Source organism: Dipodomys ordii, unplaced genomic scaffold, assembly GCF_000151885.1.
Source record: "Dipodomys ordii isolate 6190 unplaced genomic scaffold, Dord_2.0 Scaffold86, whole genome shotgun sequence".
Classification (NCBI taxonomy): Eukaryota; Metazoa; Chordata; class Mammalia; order Rodentia; family Heteromyidae; genus Dipodomys; species Dipodomys ordii.
The window spans coordinates 1805345-1819294 of NW_012267302.1; the positions used below are offsets into that span (position 1 = coordinate 1805345).

General features: G+C 40.8%; 1 protein-coding gene across 1 annotated transcript in view; it reads left to right on the forward strand.

Annotated features, from left to right (window-relative positions):
• Mcu (mitochondrial calcium uniporter) overlaps positions 1-6565 on the forward strand; it is a 202522-nt gene extending 195957 nt beyond the window's left edge. The window contains exons 6-7 of the mRNA XM_013025590.1: positions 4340-4456; positions 5718-6565. Coding sequence (XP_012881044.1) covers positions 4340-4456; positions 5718-5795 — 195 coding nt within the window. The 3' untranslated portion in view covers positions 5796-6565. The remainder of the gene's footprint in view (positions 1-4339; positions 4457-5717) is intronic.
• The last annotated feature ends 7385 nt before the right edge of the window (positions 6566-13950 follow it).

Genomic DNA, 13950 nt, shown 5'->3' on the forward strand with positions numbered 1-13950 from the left:
TTTTTTTTTTTTTTTTTGCCCAGGCAGATCTAAAACTGTGACCCTCTCAGCCTCCTATATAGCTGGAATGACAGGCATCTGCTACCATACCCAGCTATTAATTCAGATGGAGATGTTGTGATTTTTTTTTTCCCATACTGGCCTTAAACCATTATCCTTTCAATCTCTACCTCCCAAGTAGCTGGGACTACTTGGGAACCACTGGCCCCCAGCCAAATAGTTTCTTTCTGTTGTTATATCAGTGGTTATGGACCTAGTTATATGTAGAGAATTAAAGCACATATGTGATTTAGCCATTCAAATGTATGCCATTGAGAAGAGAGAGTAGACTGTTCCTGTCCTTCCAGTACTTGTCCAGAGTCTAGTGCATCCACCCCCATGTCCGTGTGAATGGAACTTGGAATAGTTATATCTATCATCCCATTTCTCTTTTCTCTTCCTTAGCCTGTATATTCCATAACTGCTTTCTCTGTCCTTTTCAAATCTCCATCCAAATCTCTGTTCCAAACAAAGTTATCTTCTGTATTGCCCCCAAGGTACCCTGAGTTTCCCTCATTTCATTCCTTACTTCACATCTTTCTTTGAACTGGGAGTTTTTCCTGTTGATCTCTGCATACCTTCTTTACTTAAATGCTTTTCTTTCATACTGGTACTGGGTCTTGAACTCGGGGCCCTGCACTCTCATTCATCTTTTTCTGCTCACACCTGATACTCCAGCACTTGAGCCATACTGCTAATTCCTGCTTTTTGCTGGTTAGTTAGATAAGAATCTTTCAGATTTGTCTCCCCAGGCTGGCTTAACTGTGATCCTCAGAATCAGCTTCCTGAATAGCTGGGATTACAGGCATGACCACTAGCACACATCTTTCATGAACTTTTGACCAGTTCCTACCTGACTTCAATCTCTCTGTCTTCTCATTTACTACATACATTGTGCCTTTCATTTCATTCATCTCCTGTTAGTCTGTGTTATAATTAGTTGTTCAATGCCTTTTCCCTTCTACTAGACTGTAAAATCTTTTAAAGCTGAGTATTTGGTTTTATTCTGTTTTAAGTTCTATTCAGTTTCACTCCATTTTATCTTCAAATGTGAATGAATTGAACATATAAATGTCAGCTTTCCAAATATACTATAACTCTAGATATACTTTGATGTATCTCCAGCACTCAGGCCCAGAGTTCAAACCCCAAAACCGACCAAAAAAAAAAAGGTCTATTTTATAAATGTTTTCTGGAACTAGAGATGAACACAAATATGACACTTGAACACAATGTCAGCACTTCTTTTCTTCTTATCATGTGGTTGGATCTGCAATACTTTATCTGTGCAACTTGTTAAATATTCTATTTCTGTGATTCCCAGAACGTTGGTGCTGCCCCCAAGTGACAAGTTGCAAAATTGCAGTAGTAAACAATTCAGTTACTCTTCCTATGAACAGGAAACCATCAGCCAAATAGAATGTAGTCTCTTGCACTTAATATTGTTTCACCTAACTGATATGGTAATGAACTCCATGAAGCACATTCAACCACATTTAAACTCTTCTAAGTTGTTATAACAGTATGCTACATTTGCTAACATTCTAAATATATCCCATTAGTATACTTCAAATATACCTCTATAAGGTGGCAAAAGCCTTGAAATAATAAAATCTAGTAGAGCTGGAAGTGATCACATATGCCTCTAATCCCAGAACCCAGGAACTGAGGCAGGAAAATCAGTTCAAGGCCAGCCTGGGCTATACAATAAGACTTTGTCTCAGAAAAAAAAGTCTAGTGGAATCTTGAATTTAACAAACATTTCTTGAAAGCTGAATAGCAGTTTCTGATATGTGGGAAGGAGTTACTTCAATATGCATATAATATACCATGCCACAACCTAGCCCATGCATTTTATTCCTTCAAGGGCTGTAAGGATCTCCTGTCCTAGAAGCATTTTACTTACAAGTAAACCTGTGTGCTGGTTTCTAATCATACTGTTTAATTTCTGGCCTTTTTCTTCACTCCTCTCTCTTTTGTTCTCACCCAGAACTTTAGACTACTGATATCTTTCTCCTCACTTTGCCACCTCATATCTCCTTTACTGTTTCCTATCTAACTTAGACCTGTAGCCATTCTCTCCTTCCTCTTGTACGGCTTCTGCCCCCTTGTTTTTCTACCAGAACTATGGACAGACTTTCCAGCCTATGGGACATTGCTAGAGGAAAATCATGTCATAGTGTAGAAAGGCCCCTGCTGTGTTTCTAATTTTATTTCCCTCTCTCCTAACCTCACAGCTGTTACTTGAAGAATGTGCATGATGCTCTCTAGCTTACTCTTAACCTTCCCTCCTACATACAGAAAATTGAAGTTAACACACAGATGGAAGCTTTCTAATTCCAAACCTTGTTAGCTTAGCCATATCTGAATCTATGTTTACACTAATGGCTTCAAACTCAGAGAAGGGGTGCATCCTCCTGATAGGAGCAGCCCCATATGCTCTGCTCCTTGTCCTTATTGCAGTTTAGGTTTTTGTGTTCACTGTGTTTTCACTCTCCCCCTGTCTGAGTCTCATATCCAAGCTCTCTGTATCTCTCCTAATTGTCAAATCATGACAGTTTTTTTAGCACATAATGGCTACATAATGGCTACATAATGCTTACTTCCCCAAAAATAGAACATGGTATATATTTGCATAAGTTTAATTTACATATACACCCTATGCAAAGAGAGGTAATTAACCTGGTTGCAATTAAAATGATGGCAGAGGACTTTAACTCAAGTTCTTTTTTTGGGTCCGGTCGTGGGGTCTGAACTCTGGGCCTGGGCGCTGTCCCTCAGCTCTTCAGCTCAAGGCTAGCGCTCTACCACTTGAGCTACAGTGCCACTTCCGGCTTTTTTCTTTTTGCTTATGTGGTGCTGGGGAATCGAACCCAGGGCTTCATGCATGCAAGGCAAGCGCTCTACCACTGAGCCACCTTCCCAGCCCCTAACTCAAGTTCTTAGTCCACTTATTGTTTCTTCAGCCCAGTGTCACTGATTCAGACCTTAATTTTTTGCTCATTTTTTAAAAAGTCTTCCACAGTGGCCAGGTACTGGTAGCTCATACCTATAATCCTAGCTACTCACGAGGCTAAGACCTGAGGATCACGGTTCAAAGCCAACTCTGTCAGGAAAGTCCATGAGACTCTTATCTCCAATTGACTTGAAAACCAGAATCATTACCTTGCCCATGTAATTGTAAGCCCTCTGTACGGTATTTTCACAATTAAAAAAAAAAAGAAAGAAAGAAAACTAGAATTGGTGTTGTAGTAGAACCCAAAGTGGTAGAGCAATAGCCTTGAGCTTCAGGGACAGTACCCCATCTCTGAGTTCAAGCCCCACAAAAAAAAAGTCTTCCACAGACCCTTCAACCTACCACTTAGCAGTGTTTTTCATCATTGATGATTAAATATTTACTTCTGCTTCTCATTGTGGCATACTAGATAATCAGATCAGTGTTATTAGGGTAAGTTGGAAGTGTTACACAAAACATGAGCCAGGCGCTAGTGGCTTATACCTGTAATCCTAGAAACTCCAGAGGCTAAGAGCTGAGGATCACAGTTTGAAGACAACCCCAGCAGAAAGTCTATGAGATTTTTATCTCCAATTAACTACAAAAACAACAACAACAACAACAGAAGTAGACCTGTGACTCAAGTGGTAGAGCACTAGCTTTGAGCAAAAACCTCGGTTAATACCCAGACCCTAGCTGAAGCCCCGGGACCGGCTTCTCAGAAGACTAAAGCTGGAGGATCTCTTGAGCCCGGAAGTTTAAGGCCAGCTAGGTCATATAGCCAGAAATTGTCTCAAAACACAAAACTAATTTAAGAAGTAATTAAATATTTAACACAACACATGTCAGGCTGCCTTTTACTTGTTTCTTTTTTTCAGTATTGGGGCTTAAACTCAGTACCTTGCATTTGCCGGCAGGTGTTCTGCCATTCCTCCCAGCCCTTCCTCCTTGTTATTTTTCAGATAGGTCTCGTGTTTTGCTCAGGGCTTTCCTTGGACTGCAGTTCTCCTACCTATTGCCTTTTTGTATTGGGGTTACAGGCATGCACCCTTTATACCCAGCATATCACTTGAGATGTTGAGATGGAGTCTTGCTAACTTTTGGCTTGTGCTGGCCTACATCTACAGTCCTCCCTATCTCTGCTTTCCTGAGTAATTAGGATTACAGGCATATAAGCACCATGCCCATCCCAGTATGTCTTTGTGTGTGCATATATGTGACACACAAGCAACAGATAGTAAAAGCCTTATGTTGTGAGGATATTATGCAAAAACTAACAAGATAATTTCTTCCTTATTTGTGTAGGAATATGTTTATCCAGAAGCCAGAGACAGACAGTACTTACTATTTTTCCATAAAGGAGCCAAAAAATCACGTTTTGACCTAGAGAAATACAACCAACTCAAGGATGCAATTGCTCAGGTAAGTTTTGTAAAAAATTAAAGCGAATCTCAGCCCCGTGGTGAATAATGTCATTATTATCTATCGCCACAATTCTTCTTATGGGTAAAGAATGATCCAACCTCCTTTTTCCTGTATACGTTTTCCTTTAGTTATTAAAAATGCCAATTTTGGCAGTCAGCCCTCTCTAGAAGAGAAGATGATAAAGAGATGCTGGGGCCTCTCTGTCCTGTTAGCATTAGCACATTGAAGGTTGTAGACCTACTTTGTCCTTCGTTATGTTTCTTTGGAATTTTCTAGTTTTCTCTCTTTTTTTTAAATCTTTTTACAATAACTGCCCAAAGACCTTTCACCTGAAATGTGTGATAATAATGAACCAGAAGTAAAATGCAGGTTTCAAGTATGTGTGTATATGTGTGCATGTATGTATGTATACACACACACACACACACACACACACCTTACCGCTACCTCTTTAGCTCTACCTCTTTCAAGTTTCTGGGTGAGCCTTCCCATCTTCTGAGTGGCTTTGATGAATAAATACTCAATCTTTTTCCGTAGTCCTTTGTGACTTCAAGGTTTTCAGAAGTGCAAGAAGCCTTTCCATCCTCATTAATGCCTACTTGCTCTCTCTACACCTTCTCTGTCTTTTTCATCCCTTGCTGGTGATGAGTTTGGGCTTTTAATAGGCTCAATCCATCTGTCCACATGGTCTTCATGTACTTTGTCTTCTGCTGTAAGTATAGTTCTCAGCTGGAGAGAGTGCTGGTCAGAATCATCTCCAGAGCTGTAAAGTGTAGCTACTTCAGCTCCTCTCCAGCTGCAAACCCAGGGCAAGGCCCAAGCACATGGGAGAGTCTAAAAGGGCCATAGTTCACTAGACAACCTTCTATTAAAACTCATTCACTAAATGGAAATTTTAAAGTGATATTGGATACAATCTAAAATGAGTTAAATGTGTGATTCCCTCAAAGGCTGTGATGAGGCTTCTCACTGAAGAAATGTTACCAGTGTGTGAGACTCAGAAGATCCCCACACTCGCACATCCTGGAGTCCTTCCCCTGGGATAGTGGCTAGCATAGTGAATAGTAGATAGCACCACTTTCCTAGAGGCTTTGTTGTCTCCAGCCATGGTTACAGCCCTTTGTGTCCTGATTCTCAAAAGTAACTGAGATTATCTTTGACTCAGTGAAAAGAGGACAGACAGCTTCTTTTCTCAGCATGCAATAGTGTCACTGAAAGCTTTACTGGCCACTTTCCTAACCTTCTGTTTCTATTTTAGGCAGAAATGGACCTTAAGAGACTGAGAGACCCATTACAAGTGCATCTGCCCCTCCGACAGATTGGTGAGAAAGACTGATTGCAAAGAGCCTATGGATCCCGGTGGAAAGAACGCCTGTTTATAACTCTCGCCTTTTTAATTAAAGCATTGCAGGTGGACCCTGGGAGCCATGTGAGAGTAGAGGGTTTTTACCTTTAATTATAAAACAAATACAAAAGGGATCTTGGGAAAGAGAGCACCAGGCATTGTGGAATGTAAGCTCCAAGGGCTTAGTGAACCCTGTCTTAATCAAGCACCTCAGTCTCTGAATGAAATGATGCAGTTACATAGCTGAGACTAAAAATAAATGATGCCGGGCTGTTCACCTGCATCTCCTTCACAGAATCAGTAAAACAGTCACACACACCAGCACCCTACTCAACTCTATTGTTTTTTAATTTAACATTTCTTATTTTTTGACATAGGAGTAAATGATATTCCAGAAAAGGAAATTCTCATAAATGTAGGTGGCAAACAGAGTCTGTGCCCATGTAATTCACATTTGTTTTTTAGTTGGGCTCAGTCTCTAAAAAGTTGCTAGGAATTTCTTCCTCCTCTCCATCCCACAACCCCTTTACTAACCTCTGTCCTGTCAGTCGCACTAACTTTATCCAAATGATCATTGGAACCAATTTATGACTGTTTGATTATTGATACTTGGATTGTCCCCAATACCTTCCTAAGATGTATGCATATCCCAATGCTCTAGATCAGTATCTAGAAATCATTGGCAATACTGCATGAAGTTTTTTGGGGTTTTTTGTTGTTGTTTTGTTTTTTGTTTTGTTTTTGTCAGTCGTGGGGCTTGAACGCTGGGCTTGGGTGCTGTCCCTGTGCTCTTCAGCTCAAGGCGAGCACTCTACTGCTTGAGCCACAGCGCCACTTCCGGTTTTCTAGTGGTTTATTGGAGATAAGAGTCTCACAGACTTTCCTGCCTGGGCTGGCTTTGAACCATGATCCTCAGATCTCAGCCTACTGAGTAGCTAGGATTACAGGCATGAGCCATCAGCGCCCGGCTTGTTTTGATTTTTTAATGAATTAGTCTTTCAGAGGAGGAGAGACTTCCTTCTTTCCATGCCTATCCCACTGATACTCTCCTCTACCTCCACAACTCAGACCAGAGGGTGAGTATTAAGCTGTATTACAAAATCAGGAAGATGTAAGGTTTACAAATTGGCTAAAAATCATGACTCAGTAACCACTTCAGAACTAGAATGATTTCATTGCTGTTTATCTGCTTGTGACAGCATTGCAGGCCCCCAGATGGCACTGCCATGCCTGAAAGCTTCACTAATGCAGGGACACACTTCCCCGCCACCATCCCTCAGGAATCCCCATCCCATTGCAGGCCATAAACTGAGAGTGTGGATTTCCAAGGGTGCCACTTATCTTTACACAGGAATACATTTCTATGGCTTCCTCTAGCCTACCTTCTCCATCCTGGTTTTTTCTTATCTTGAGAGAAAGAAGAATTCATCTTGTAGTCTATCAAAATGTTTTCTAGCAGATTTCCAGATGGCATCTGCACTTGGAGAGTCAAAGGAATCTGTGTGTCACATCCTGTTTTTAAGAGCTCTGGGGGCAGGATGACGGGATCACACGGACCTCCACCAAGCCGACTGGCTCTTTGCTTTCACATGATTCATCCTTCCTCATGGGGAAAGGCTTCTTTTTCTTCCTCCTTCGGGATCAGTGTGTGTGACAGAAACTTGAAATGACAAGCCCAGACTCTAGGTGCCTTGTAGAGTTGAAGGCCAGCCAGGACTGTGCCACTCCCACACCCCTTCACTGGCATGATGGAATGAAAGGATGCATGTCCCCACTCCCACCGACTCCCACTTCCTTCCCGTCCTCCAGCCCCCTCCTCGGTATTTCTGTCATGCCGATTATTTTTAAACCATTATCCTGTTTGTGCACAGGAATTTGAAGAAGAAACAGCACAGTGCAATGAGCAGATCCTTTGGGGGCGGGGGGAGGAAGGGAGGGAGGATGTGGAGAAAAGTCCTTACAAATAGCAAAATATTGAACATGTGTACAATCCTGTATCATTTATGAAATATGTATAAAAAGCAATGTACCTTCTGGAACAATAAATACCTATCCAATTTTTGAATTCTAGAATCTCATTATTTAAAACAAAACTAGACAGGAACTTACTTTTTTTCTGTGGTTCTGGATGGGAGGATTTTTACTTTGGTTTTATAAAAACATGATCAAATTAAGCATCCTTCCTATGTTTCAAAAACAAGCGCTTCACTAATTACTCCTGAGTCTAAGATGATCTATATATCCTTCATTTTCCAGAGGCACCAAGAGGTACCTCCAACCTTTAATATGGTCATCAGCAGCATTGAGGCTGGTATCTTCATCTGATCCTCAGGTGAATCTCTGTCATAAAGATGTTCAAGGAGAAACCAACATAAAACATTTATTATTTTTAGAGATTGTATGAAACTTCAGTGATCATTAATCAGTAAAATATCACATGTTGCCTCGTTTGTGGAAGGCCTGGCAGAAAGCACATGTAAGTTGTGTGATTGCATTAATGTCCCAGGAGGGAATCTCGGAGAGCCTCTGTAGCTCAGGTCCTGCCTTCCAGCAGCTTCACAGACAACCTGAGACACCAGGTATGGAGGTATAAAGAGAGAAGATTGAAAATGTTAACCATCATTTGTACTCAACAAATAATACCTTCTGTTAAGCTTTTGGGGGTTTTTTTTCCTTAAAAAAACAGCCAGATGTACTCCTGTAATTTAGCATTTAGGGGTCTGAGGTAGTCAGATCAAGAGGTCAAGAAAAGTAAATAAATATATATGGCTTCTGCCTACCAGAAGCTTAGAACTTAAAGTATACTTCAAAATACAGTGAACTTTTAAAAAAAATTTAATATGGGCAAAAGGAACCAGACGTTGGTAGCTCACACCTACACTCAGAAGGCTGAGACCTGCGGATTGAAGTTCAAAGCATGGGAAGACAAACCTGAGAGACTTTTATCTACAGTTAACCAGAAAAATTCTGGAAATGGAGGTATGGCTCAAGCAATAGAGCCTTGAGCACAAAAGCTAAGCAAGAGTAAGAGTCCTGAGTTCAAGCCCCAATACTGGCACAAACACGAAGAGGGAAAAAAAGGAAGTTTAAAACAAAATATGATATATAAATGTCCAACAAACATAAAGAGATAGCTCAACATCACTAATCATTAGAGAAAGACAAATCAGAAACATTGCCACAAAATACCACTTCACAGCCATTAAGATGGTTCTTACTTAAAAATCAGAAAATGAAACATGTTGGTGAAGATGTGGAGTTACTGGAATCTTACACTGCTGGGGAGTATGTGAAATAGGACATTCCATATGGAAAACAATATGATGGCTCCTCGGAAAGTTAAACAGCAATTTCTCTTCTGTATATGTGTCCAAAAGAATCGGAAGTAGGAACTCAACCAGGCCTTTGTACACTCACGATCATGACATTATCCATCATGTCCAAAATGCAGGGGCAAGCCAGGTATCCATCAGTAGCCCCTATGTATCCATCACCAATTCATATGTATTGGTGTGTTGACACAGAGGCAGCCCAGGTGCCCAACAAAGTATCAATAGAAGGATAGATCCATGTGGTCTATACACAGTGGGATATAATTCAGCCATAAAAGAAGGAAATTCTGAAATGCTGTCACATGGATGACTCTTAAAGATGTGCTAGATGAAATAAGCCAACACAAAAGAGCAAATACTTTTTAATTCCAGTTGTATAAACCATCTAGATTAGGGAGACTGGGAATGACTAATGGAAGTAGAGTGTTGATTCAGGAAGATGCAAAGGTTATGGAGGTAGGTAGTGGTGATGGGTATTCTAGTGAGTGTACTTAATGCCAAACAAATGGTTCCAGTGAGAAATTTTATGTCACATGCATGTATTTACCATAAAAAGAGACAGTAAATTTTCAGTAGTGATAGATCATAGTGAGCATTAAATCTGTTCTTGAGTGTGATAATATAGTTTTGCTGAGGGAGTAGTAGACTTTTAGAGCTGGAAAAGGAAGGCTTCTGAGTGTGGTCCTCAGGCATCTTGGGAATCACTAGAAATAGGGTTCTCAGCTCAATTTGGATTAGAAGCTAGGAATGGAGGGATAATCTGTGTTTAACAATAAGAACCATTGATCGAGACAGACTTTCTCTAAACAGTGAGAAACTAAGGTACAAAAAGGATATCTGCATCACTTCTCACCAGTGAAAGGATCCTGAAATCACATATGTGACTGAGAGACTGTGATTAAGGTAAGTAGAAAAGATGTAACCAGAGATGCTCTTTTTTGTGGATACATTGTTGGTCAAAGTGCCCTGGTAAGTATGTAGATGTTTTTAAAGACAAATACAGGGGTTTAATGGCATGGCTCATTTCATAGAACACTAGCCAGTGAGCAAAAACATCAGGTACCAAGTTCAAGGTCTGTCTGAGACCTAAAAAAAAAAGAAAAAGAAAGAAAAACATGAGAGCTAGGTGTTGGGGCTCGGCTAGGATTATGCTAGTTATTCAGGAGGCTAAGATCTGAGCATCACAGTTCAAAGCCAATCTAGGCAGGAAAGTCCATGAAACTTACCTCTAATTAACCACCAAAAAAGATGGAAGTAGAGCTGTGGCTCAGGTGGTAGAGCACTAGCCTTGAGCATAAAAGCTCAGAGGCAGCACCTATTCCCTTAGTTCAAGCCCTAAGACTGACCCAAAAGAAAAGGAAAAACGAGTCAATTCATACACAGTGGCTCATGCTTGTAATCCCAGCTGCTTAGGATGGGGAGATTTGGAGAAAGGTGATTCAAGGCCAGCTCAAGGCAAAAGTTTGCAAGTCCCAATCTCAACCAATAAAAAGCTGGGTGCAGTGGTGCTTGACTATCATCCCAGCTACATGGGAAACAAAGAGAAGAATCATGATCCAGGATGACCCTGGTCAAAAACAAGATTGTATTTGAAATAACAAATGCAGAAAAGGCTTGGGGATATGCCTAGCAAATACAAAGCCCTAAATTCAACCCCTAGTATTACCAAAAAGGAAAAATTAAAAATGCCACATGGTAGTGCCAACCTGTCATCCCAACTATTCAGGAGTCTGTGAGGCAAAAACTTTAGACCCTTGAAAAATAACTAAAGCAAAATATGACTAGGAACATGGCTCAAGTAATAGAGCACCTGCCTAGCAAATGTGAGGTCCTGTGTTCAATACCCCATACTACCAAGAGTCAAAAAAAAAAAAAAGATACAACCGAAATGTCAGGCTTTCTGTAAGACAGATGAGTGAGTTTCTTGAAGAAATGACATGGGGTGTGGAGGCTGTTAGAGATGAAAGGAAACAAACATGGCATGACCAAATGCAATGTGCAGAGTAGAGCTTTTTTGAATCCTGACTCAAACCAGCAACAACAACATAAATGACTGAAACTACTGAAGAAATTTAAATATGGAGAGAATATTAGACAAAGGATTGTTATTTACTTTCATAGTTGTAACAATGACATCATGATTATGTAAAAAACAAGTCTCTTAGAAATGCATATTAGAGACACTGGAAAATGAACTATATATCTTGTGGGTGGGGACCAGAGGGAAAACCTGGGAGAGAATGAGGGAAGGGGAGACACAGTTCAAAATAATTCTACTCATTACCTGACTCGTGTATTAGCCCATGTGTACATCACCCTTACAGTAACAATAAAATATAATAAATAGGGCTAGGAAGGTAGCTTAGTAGTAGAGTGCTTGCCTTGCATGCATGAGGCCCTGGGTTCGATTCCTCAGCACCACATAAGCAGAAAAGGCCAGAAGTGGTGCTGTGGCTCAAGTGGTAGAGCACTACTAATCTTGAGCTGAAGAGCTCAGGGACAGCACCCAGGCCCAGAGTTCAGGCCCCACAACCAACAACAACAACAAAAAAGACATATAGAGGGGCTGGGAAGGCCCAGAGTTGAGGCCTCACAACTGGACCCAAAAAAAAAAAGACATATAGACAAATAATTAATAAAAATAAATAAATAAAATAAAAATTTAAAAAGAAATGCATGTTGTTATGTAAATGAAATAAGATCAACAAATGTTGGTTATTATTGCAACTGGATGTTCATTATTGCTTTAACTTTTTGTTTTGTTTTTGTTTTGTTTTGTTTTGGGGGGGGTCCGGTCATGGGGCCTAAACTCTGGGCCTGGGCTCTATCCCTCAGCTCTTCAGCTCAAGGCTAGCGCTCTATCACAGCGCCACTTCCGGCTTTTTTCTTTTTGCTTATGTGGTGCTGAGGAATCGAACCCAGGGCCTCAGGCATGCAAGGCAAGCGCTCTACCACTGAGCCACCTTCCCAGCCCCTGCTTTACTTTTTGTATATACTTAAGATTTTTCACCATTAGAAAAAAGACAAGTTCACCCAAAAGGAAAAAATAGAAAGCAGAGGAAAAGAAACTCTGTCATCCTGGGACTCACATTTGCAGGGGCAAAGGGCTATCTGGTGACAGTCCTTGACACCCAGCAGCAAGTCTGGGTTTATCTCGCACACATCCTCTCCTTCCTTGTGACGCGTACAAAGCATTCAGATGGCTTCTCAGGGACAGGAAATTGTTGTGTTTTCTGTTAAAAGCACTGACACTTTAGCAGCTCTACCCTGCCATGAGACAGTCCCACAGTCACCCATGGTTGCCATCAAAAGCAATTTAATAAGCCAATGGCTTGAATTGCCTGTGTTCTGTTAACATCAGTGAGAAAGTGGCTGACTGCACAGATCAAAGCAAAGAAGCCCCTTAATAGACTGGAGCTGCTATGGGGGGCCACTTCCCATATTCACTGTCAGCATCTCCTGTCTTGCTCTGGAGAGCAATAATGTGCTATCAAACTCGTGCCCCCAGAAGAAGAGTCCACAATGATTTGTTTCGTAAAGACAGTGTTCCTGTCCCAGCCACTAGAAAATCTAGTTATTAGGAAAAGTAACACTGGTGACAGAATACAGGGCCAAAGAAGCTTAGTGGTGGAAAACTGGATTGGAAGAGAAAAATTAATTTCCCCCAGATCTTGGTTTAAAATAGTATTAAAAAGTTGAGCACCAGTGGCTCACACCTGTAATCCTAGCTAGTCAGGAGACTGAGATCTGAGGATAGAGGTTCAAAACCAGCCCTGGGCAAACACACACACACACACACACACACATTTATGAGACTCTTATCTCCAGTTAACCTGCAGAAAGCCAAAAGTAGAGGTGTGGCTAAGTGCTAGCTTTGAGCAAAAAAAGCCAAGTGGAGTCAATTTAAGCCCCATATATAAATAAATACATAATAGTATTTTTAAAGCCAGGCTTTTCCTTTCACTCCTTTTTTGCCTTTCTTTTTCACTTTTAGCTCCATTGCTTGCTCATTTTTCAGTTAAGTAAGCTAGCTACTTTATTTTTTTAATTTAATTTTATTTGTGAACATACTGTACAGAGGGGTTACAATTACATGGGCAGGATAATGCGTACATTTCTTACCAAGCATTGCAGCCTCCTCCTTTGGTTTACCCTTCACATCCCTTCCCAGCCTCCTCCCTGCCCCCCAATCCCAATCCTTCTCCTTCTTCCCCCCTCCCCCCCCCCCCGCACCGACGTTGTAAAGCTCATTTTGGACATGACAACTTGTACTTCTCATTGTTGCAACAGGTCCACCTGTATCCTTAAACAACTGGTTTTTCCCCTTCTCCTCCACAAAAGCTAGCTACTTTATACCTGACAAATCCTTATATTTTCCTCTCTTGATCTAAAAGCAAAACTCTCAATATTGAACTTTCCAGAGTGTTACTAACTTAATGAGTAGTTCTGAATTTTAAGTTTCTATTCTCCATTTTAGTGCAATAGTGAAATAAATAAGACTGAAGCATCATTGGTCATTTGGGGGAGGAAGGCACTGTGAATACACAGATTGAATCGGCAAAAGCATTTTAGGTTTCTATAAGAAGTTTTGAGACCAGAGATCATAATAAAAAAAGATAGAGAATCTTGGCCCTAGCTTAAGTGATAGAGGACCTGCCTAGCAAACACAGGTCTTGGGTCCAAACCTCAATTTTGCCTAAAGAATAGAACTTAAAAGAGGATGTTGGCCCTATCCCAAACTCGTCACTACTTTTTTGTGGCTATTGTCAGCACCTTGACCTTCTCACCAAGACATTTCCTGTTGACCTGCTGTG